Source organism: Pseudorca crassidens, chromosome 3 (assembly GCF_039906515.1).
Source record: "Pseudorca crassidens isolate mPseCra1 chromosome 3, mPseCra1.hap1, whole genome shotgun sequence".
Taxonomy (NCBI): Eukaryota; Metazoa; Chordata; class Mammalia; order Artiodactyla; family Delphinidae; genus Pseudorca; species Pseudorca crassidens.
The window spans coordinates 153542366-153551356 of NC_090298.1; the positions used below are offsets into that span (position 1 = coordinate 153542366).

Consider the following 8991-nt stretch of genomic DNA (forward strand, 5'->3'; position numbering starts at 1 on the left):
AATTTGTACTGTATAACCTCATGTAACTGGAGTCCCAAATCGAAGGCATTTCAGAGGGCTTATGCAAAGCTGACTTGAGATCCGGCTCTTGCTTACTTTAGATCTCAGCCTGGAGGTCGCCTCTTCCAGTTTTCTCCAAATCCTCAAATCAAGCTAGAAACCTCCATTCCACAGCAGCCTACGCATATTGTTACTATCATAGAACTTCTTGCAGTTTTGTAATGGGTTATAATAATGTACTTATCCATCTCCCACCTTAGACAAAACTGCTTGAAGTTAGGGACAGTCTCAATCATGTCCCTTTCCTCAGTATTTAGCTCAGGGTTGAGTTTGGCAGTGCGGCAAAGAAAACAGAAAGTTACTTGGGATGTGGGATTGGGAATAGAGTTTTGTATAGTAATCAGCTAGATCGATGTTCAAATCCAGCTTTGCCTGCCAATCAATAGATAATACCATATGCCAGGTACTTTGCAGTCATAGGGAGAAGATGATAAATAAGAACATTATACTCTCTCCTTTTCCAGTCTAGCTTTAAGACCCCTGGAAAGTTATTTCTATTTGAGACTGATTCTTCATTCACAAAACAGTAGCTACCTCATACTTTGGTTGTTAGGATTTCTGGAGTAATACGAGAAATCACTACAGTCTCACACACACACACACACACACACAGCATCAAATAGATGGTAACTTATTACTCTTGAAACTGTGAGCCTGAAATTTTGTGTAATTGGCAAAAGCAGTTTAATCTATTATAAAGCAAGCAAACAAACAAATCTCCTTAAAAGACACACTGCTGACAGAACTTAGAGTAGGTTCTTTGAATGTCTGGAAAATTATATGGTTCTTGAGTCTTCTAATTAAAAAATATGCTTGTGCTGATCCATTTGCCCCCTTGGCCTTCCTTTGTGAGCAGAGGTCTTTTCCATTTGCATTTTAGCTAATAGAAATTAAGGTGTAATGAGTGACTGTTAAAACTGTACATTATAAAGGATAAATCATGAGCTTTGATATTAAGCTGTCACTTACAGGCTGCTCAGTACAGTTACAAAACCCCTTAGTGTCCTTAGCTGTAAAATGAGGACAATATCAGTACCTGCCTCACCTGGCTGTTGGCAAGAATAAACCAGATCTAGTAGGGAAGACCTTAGCATAGTCCCTGCATCCAGTTAGTAGCCACTAAATGATGAATGCCTTACCAACCACACGGAAGGCTTCATGGTTATTGTGCTTTTGCACCGCAGTGGTTAGGAGCACAGGATGGGTTCGTGGAGGCCTGGTTTCAAGCCCCAGTTCTGACAGTTTGGATTGTGTAACATTTAGCAAATAGTCTCCATCTCTTTATCAATAAAATAATGAACAATAGGGATTTGGGGGAATTAAAATAGAATAATCTATGTAAAGACTTAGTGTGGTGCCTGGGGTACTGTCAAAATTAGCTCCCATTACTTCATCTATAGTGTTTTCACTAAGTGCTACTGCCATAATTTTACACCCATAAACTGCCTTTACCAATCTTCCTTCTTTTACGACTGAATGGGATATCCAAAAGAAATCCACAAGTTCAAACCAAAAGCAATAGTAAATAAATAAATAAATATATATATATATTTTTAACAGTGAGGCCTTCGGACTTGACCAACAAATAGCTATCAATGCTTCCTAATTCCTATTCCCTTCCCTCTGCTTTAGTTTCTCCACAGCACTGTTTATTGGCTGCATTCTCCAATTGAATGTAAGCTTCATGGAGCAGGGATTTTGCTTCGCTCGCTGTTGTAACCTTATCATTCTGAATAGTGCTTGGCATGTAGTAAAACCTTAGCATGTGTTTCAGGAAAATGAATCAATTAAGTGAGCCCCATCCCAGCCCTAAAAATCGCCTTCTATTTGCCTCTGATGAAGGGAATCAAGAGGGGCAAGGGGCGTGAGAGCTTCTTCTGTCCCCCAGATCCTTTCCCCGTACGCACCAGAAGGGTCATTGAATCGTTTCAGGGGCGCCTTAGAAAAGGACATGCTGACGACCCGCCGCACAAAACCGAAGGTTTCTAGGGTGCTCCTCGGCAACTTCCTGCGGCTTGTTAGGCCCTATTCGCTTCAAATTCAAATCTCCCCGCTTATTCCCCTCCCACCCAACTTTAACCAATCGGAAAGCCAAAGCCTTGGACACACCAATCCAGGACGGGAACATCCATAGAGCATGCGTACTCGGTTCTAGCAGCGTCCAATTAGGTGATCTGTTTAGGCTACCATCCAATAGGAGACTATTACTGTCTCCTCTCGCCCCGCGCCCTCCCCACGGGCCCAACCCCTGCTGGCTTTACTCAATTTTAACTAAGCACCAGCAGCATTTGCGCAAGCGCAGTTCACATCAAAGAATTTTCAGTCGCTTTTGACGTCATGTTGGCGGCAGTGTAATGAATCCTGACTTTACTGGTTCCAGCTGTCTCCCGTCGTTCCTTGGAGGTAAACTTTTCCGGATTTCAGTTCGTTAAACCTGGGTTCTGCCAGCGTCCTAAATGGCCTCTGAAAGGGAAAAACGAACACGAGCGGAGACTTCAGGTTACATTCCTGCGCATGTGCAGTGACCCGAGCGGAGAAGCCGGGGCGTGGCTCGAACGCGGATATTCCGTGCGTGCGCTCAGATCGCTCGGTGCCACCGCGGCCGAGAGGCGACTGGAGTATGTCAGCCCCGTTTGAGGAGCGCAGTGGGGTGGTTCCGTGCGCAACACCGTGGGGCCAGTGGTACCAGACCTTGGAGGAGGTGTTCATTGAAGTTCAGGTGCCGCCAGGCACTCGCGCCCAGGATATTCAGTGCGGCCTGCAGAGCCGGCATGTGGCGCTGGCCGTGGGGGGCCGCGAGATACTCAAGGTAGCGGCAGGTTGGGGCTTGTGCTCAGTTTCTTCCCGGCCCCCTCAAATCTCTGAGTGCTAGAGTTCATAGTTTCCTTGGAGACTGGTCTGCGGAGACCCCACCCTCAGGGCCAGTCCTGAGTTGAGGTGGGAATTTGAGTACGCCACTTTTCCGGGCTTTGTTTCTAAGCCAAATGAAGCTGTTTCTTTTGTTCCTCTGCGGGTCTTCAGCTGAGAACTGCTTAACTAGATCGTTGAAGGAACAAATACTTATGGTACCTATACTTTCCTCTAGGCACTGATCTCAGTGCTAGTAGGACAGCGGTGAACGAGCCAGGTAATGTTCCCGCACTCAAGAGAGGTTATGCTCTTGTAGGGAGTCATAATTAAACTAATAAATATTTAGGCAGTTATAGGAAAATAAAGATGAAAATAAAGGATAAAGATGTCAGGACGAGGATTCGAAGGTGATGTCAGGTGATTTATTTTCTCATCTGAAATTAGAAAAATTCTCATTTGTGGAGTGGTTAAGCAGTGTCAAGAGGTTGTGAAGAAAATAATATCCCTTTTATTCTCATCAGTACCCTTTGGATCTGGTACCGATTATTTCCTTGTTAAAATTTATAGTTAAATTCAGTTAAGTTGAAGTTAGATTTCTTTCTCAGATTAGATGCCCAAGATATTTGATGGCAGTGTTGTGTAATGGTCAAGGGATACTACTTGGTAAGATGCCTGGCTTTGTCATTTTTCCAGTTGTGTAACCTTGGGCAAGAGATTATTCATTGTTTAAGCCTTCATCCACAAAGTGGAGTAATTATAGTACCTTTCTCAGGATTGTTTTCAGCATAGCATGGTGAGTGAAGAGCTTGGAGTAAGTAGTGACTGGTATGTAATAAGCTCACACTACGTGTTAGTTATTATTATTTTATAGGAAAGTGTTTTGAGTGCCTCAGAGAAAAGGAAGATTCATGTGAAAGACATTGATTTATGTCAGCTTGGATCTTGATGACCTTTCTGAATAATTGTGCAATTTTGTGGGGTTTACTGAACGGTGATTTAATATTACACTTCAAATTTACTTTAGTAAATTTAGTTAATTTGCAGTAGCTTAGGGAATTTAGCAATAACTCTTAACTCTAGGATTTTAGACAAGTAGGATTTTTTTCCACTGGTATTGACATGAAAAGAATGTGTTTTCTTTTTTTAATGTGACATTTTAATTTCATTTCCTACAACAAATCAAAATGGATTTTAGCAGATGCATTCTCTTTTAAACTTATATTTTGGTTAGTTCTTTCTTAAAACGAGTTTCTGAAAAGTCAGTGACAACTCATCTGACCTCAGATGTACAGTATGTGCTTTAAATTTTTTTTAATGCTACATTGCCCTACAAAGAGATTGAACCACTTTTATTTTTTTATTTATTTTATTTTTCTTAACATCTTTATTCCAGTATAATTGCTTTACAATGGTGTGTTAGTTTCTGCTTTATAACAAAGTGAATCAGCTACACATATACATATATCCCCATATCTCCTCCCTCTTGCGGCCCCGTCCCACCCTCCTTATCCCACCCCTCTAGGTGGTCACAAAGCACTGAGCTGATCTCCCTGTGCTGTACGGCTGCTTCCCACTAGCTGTCTATTTTACATTTGGTAGTTTATATATGTCCATGCCACTCTCTCGCTTCGTCCCAGCTTACCCTTCCCCCTCCCCGTGTCCTCAGGTCCATTCTCTACGTCTGTACCTTTATTCCTGTCCTGCCCCTAGGTTCCTCGGAACCTTTTTTTTTTGTTTTAAGATTCCATATATATGTGTTAGCATACGGTATTTGTTTTTCTTTTTCTGCCTTACTTCACTCTGTATGACAGACTCTAGGTCCGTCCACTTCACTACAAGTAACTCAATTTTGTTTCTTTTTATGGCTGAGTAATATTCCATTGTATATATGTGCCACATCTTCTTTATCCATTCGTCAATGGACACTTAGGTTGCTTCCATATCCTGGCTATTGTATATAGAGCTGCAGTGAACACTGTGGTACATGACTCTTTTTGAATTACAGTTTTCTCAGGGTATATGCCCAGTAGTGGGACTGCTGGGTTGTATGGTAGTTCTGTTTTTAGTTTTTTAAAAGTTTGTTTTAAAAGACATCATTTCTTCTTAATATCCACAGGAGAGCTCTTCTTGTAGTTTATTATAGTTGCTAAAGTTAAAGCATTTCACATATTAACTTCACATTTGGCCAATCAGTGATCAGTAGTATTTCTTCATCCTCTAAAAATTAAGGAGCCCTGATCTTTCTGTAGAGAGCCCTGTGTTCTTTGTCGTAGTATATATTCCGTAGCGTAAACTAGGTTCTTCACTCGCTAGGAGGGAACTTAGGGTTGAGCACCTATCAGTGTGTTGAAATGGTATAAAATTTGATCTCCCTACTCTAAACAATTTAAGTAATTATATGTGGATTAGATGGGAAGTAAGGTAAGTCTTAAATCATGAAAACTTTATGAAAATGAATGGAATTTCTTTATTTTTAGTACTCATATGTTTATTTTTCAGGGCAAACTCTTTGATTCTACAATAGCTGATGAGGGAACATGGACTCTGGGTAAGGGTAATCTATTATATTTCTTAGAATCTTTTTAAAAATTAATTTTGTCTTGGAAATTAGTATGTTTATCCCTGCTGTAGATTTGCAGCTTTGGAAGATATAGTAAAAGAAATGTATTGAAAACAATTGTATGTCAAGATTCCCTAATGATTTTTGAAAATACAAATTAATGATTAACTCTGATTTCTTTGTGATTTTTGTTTGTTTGTTTAGAGGATCGAAAAATGGTCCGTATTGTTCTTACAAAGACAAAGAGAGATGCGGCAAATTGTTGGACTTCTCTTCTAGAATCTGGATATGCAGCTGATCCTTGGGTGCAAGACCAAATGCAAAGAAAACTTACATTAGAGAGATTCCAGAAAGAAGTAAGTCAGAGGAATGTATGAATATGTGTAGTTAAACATCTTAAACTCATAGAATAATTATTATTTGAAATTAAAACTCAAATGTGGTTTTAAAAAATTACTAAAATTCTTCAAAGAAATTTTTTAAGTTAAATGGTTAGAAAAATGACTGGCCTTTCTATATATGGATTTGCATGCCTCAACTAAGAAGTCCTCATGCCACAACTAAGAGCCTGCATGCTGCAACTAAACATGCTGCAACAAAGATGCCAGTGCTGCAACTAAGACCCAGTGCAGCCAAAAAACAAAAAAGTCTTCAGTCTCTTTCCCTACTAATACATACAGATAAAATTCATTACTTTTAACTGCTTTAGAGTGTTCCCTAGTTTGAGTGTATCGTTATTATTTAGCTGTTCCCTCTTTGATGAGATTTAGATTTCTCTGTGTCTATTTCAAACAGTTTGTACTTTCATCTCTGAAAATATTCAAATTTTCCTTTAAGATAGATATATGGGAGAATTATTACTGGATCAAACCACTGTTAAAGTTTTGATGGATAATTTCATCTATATGATAGTGTTTCCCAAACGTATGTCTCTGGCCTGGACTTTTCTCCTGAATGTTGGACTTGCATATCCAGCTGCCTATTTAACATCTTCACTTTTCTGTCTAATAGACATGTCAAACTCAACATGTCCAATGTGAACTCCCTAATATCCCTCCCGCATTTGTCCTACCTATGGCCTTCTCATCTCACGTGATGGAAACTGGTTCAGATCAAAAAAATCTGGGGAATCATCCTCCATTCCTCTCTCTCTCACACCCTCTCCAATTGTCAGGAAACCTTACTGGCATGGCCTTCTAGATATATTCAGGATTTGACCACCAAGTCTACTACCACTCTCACCTGGACCACCTCTAACGTCTTGCCTGACCTTTTAATTGTTCTCTTTACCTCTACCCTTGCCAAGCTACCGTCTTCTGAAAATAGCAGTTAGAGCAGTCCTTTTAAAATGCATGTCAGATTATATGACTTCTCAGAACTCTTTCACTCAAGTAGAAGACAAAGTCTTTTATAAGGCCCTAATTGGTCTGGTCCTCCATGGTGTCTCTGACCTCCTCTCCTACTACTGCCCCCCTCATTCATTCTGCTCTAGCCATACTGGCCTTTTTGCTGTTCATTAAACATGCCTGGCCTTTTGACTGCAATGGTCTTCTCCCAAAGCTTAGCTAATTTCTTTACTGTTTTCAAGTCATTTCTCAATGAAGCATACTTGATCATTCTATTTAAATACTCTAATCTCCTCATTTTCCTTACTTGCCCTACTTTTCTTCTTTCTTTTTTTATCCTATACTATAGCACTTACAAACTTTTAACACACTAGATCATGGGGTTGGCAGACTATGGTCACTGGTCAAATCCAGCCCACTGCCTGTTTTTGAAGCAAAGTTTTACTGGAACACAGCTATGCTTATTTGTTTGTGTATTGTCTTTCATATAGCCACAGCAGAATTAAGTAGTTATGACAGAGACTATATGACCTTCAAAGCCTAAAATATCTACAACCTGGCTCTTTACAGAAAAGCTTGCTGACCCCTGCTCTAGGTAATTTAGGGTTTATTATTTGTCTCCTCCTGTTAGAATGTAATCTCCACCAGAACGTGGATCTTTGTCTATTTTGTTCATTCTTAAATTCCACATGCCTCTCATGGTGTCTTCTGAACAGTAGGAAATCAATAGATGTTTGTTGAATAAATGAAATGCCTCTAAAAATACTGAAGGCTGAGGTAGTACTTACTCCATGAGATTGTCGTGAGGACTGAGTATTTTAAAATATATATAGCTCTTAGAACCCTGCCTGGCATGTAATAAGCTCTCAAAAAATGCTAGTTATTAAAAATCTGTTGATACACTGATGGTAAAGTATATGTTTGCCCATACACTTGTCAACATTGTAATATGCATATTGATCTTCTAAATATTTGTAAATATGAAAGTTGGGAAAGTACCTCATAGTTTTATGTTCCACTTTGGTGATTACAGTGAGGTTTGATATCTTTTCACATGTTTATTGTCCATTTAGATTTCCTTTTTTGTCAATTGCTGGTTTATATCTTTTTACCATTTTCCTTTTGGGTTACTTATATTTTTCCTTATAAGTTTTATAATTGTTTTTTCCATATTTTTCAGAATCCTGGTTTTGACTTCAGTGGAGCAGAAATCTCAGGAAACTACAGTAAAGGTGGACCAGATTTCTCAAATCTTGAGAAATAACTGCCATCTTCTTGCTGCATTTTGTGGATCCTAGCAGATTTGCCAGCTTAATAAAACGAACAGATGATGTGGTGGAAGAAAAATGGGAATGTCTGCAGTTAACAAATTGCAAAATATATTTAAATATGGTTCTAAAAATTGCATTCAAATATGAGTTACATAGGAAACATCTTAAATACTGTAGGAACTATTCTGTTGATATACGGTAACTTTTTTTTTGGACTTGTTTTTGCTCAGCATGAAGTTTTATATGCTGCATTTTACTAATTTCATATTTAACCTGTATTTTTAATACAAAAATCTTTAGGGTATAGATCATGTGAAATTACAGGGTACCATCAGGGAAAATTAAGTTTTTCTTTCAATAAGTGTGATGCAGGAATAATGTTCAATAAACTTTTCTAAATAGGAATTGTGTACCCCTTTGTCTAAGTGTACCAGTTCATACAAGGAAAATGTATTACTGGAAAAAAATTTTCAGAAAGGAGAAAACAATCCACAGATATATTCTAAGTTAATTTTAAGAGTTACTGAAAATTTCTGAATTCCTTGAGAGATGCCTTTAAGTCAAGAAATTGAAAAATAGTTTAAAACCTATCAATAAGAATAGATTAGTGCAAAAGAGAATTGGTGAAGTGAATATGGTTATTGGGTGAATCCTTTGTTAGTGACAAATACAAATTATAGTCAATGGTTATAAGTCAATGACATCATTTTGATCTCCAGTGATCCAGACATATAGGTAAGAATTGTCTTGAAGTTTTACTTCATCCTTTTTATGTCCTTTCTAATTTTAAATATTTTAAAGAGTCTTAAATGTATTGAAAAGTTACAAGTAAAGAACACAGAATTGTTTTCTCCCTGACTCTTCAGGTTTGTGTGTAAGTTGATAACTTGATTCCCCATCACCT

General features: G+C 38.5%; 2 protein-coding genes across 5 annotated transcripts in view; one reads left to right on the top strand and one right to left on the bottom strand.

Moving 5' to 3' along the window:
* Window positions 1–2125, bottom strand: part of HMMR (hyaluronan mediated motility receptor) — a 43639-nt gene extending 41514 nt beyond the window's left edge. For all 4 annotated transcript variants that reach the window (XM_067732921.1, XM_067732920.1, XM_067732923.1 and 1 more), the window contains exon 1: window positions 1968–2125. In XM_067732921.1, coding sequence (XP_067589022.1) covers window positions 1968–2013 — 46 coding nt within the window. In that variant the 5' untranslated portion in view covers window positions 2014–2125. The remainder of the gene's footprint in view (window positions 1–1967) is intronic.
* Window positions 2126–2584: 459 nt separating this feature from the next.
* On the top strand, window positions 2585–8492 carry NUDCD2 (NudC domain containing 2). Its single transcript, XM_067732924.1, has 4 exons — window positions 2585–2869; window positions 5410–5458; window positions 5675–5826; window positions 7997–8492. The coding sequence occupies exons 1-4, from the start codon at window positions 2681–2683 to the stop codon at window positions 8078–8080; spliced, it is 474 nt and encodes a 157-aa protein (XP_067589025.1). The 5' UTR covers window positions 2585–2680; the 3' UTR covers window positions 8081–8492.
* The last annotated feature ends 499 nt before the right edge of the window (window positions 8493–8991 follow it).

Coding starts and splice junctions, on each gene's coding strand:
- NUDCD2 (XM_067732924.1), top strand. CDS start 2,681: ATGTCAGCCCCGTTTGAGGAGCGCAGTGGGGTGGTTCCGTGCGCAACA. Junction 2,870..5,409: donor GGGGCCGCGAGATACTCAAG/GTAGCGGCAGGT, acceptor TTTATTTTTCAG/GGCAAACTCTTTGATTCTAC. Junction 5,459..5,674: donor TGAGGGAACATGGACTCTGG/GTAAGGGTAATC, acceptor TTGTTTGTTTAG/AGGATCGAAAAATGGTCCGT.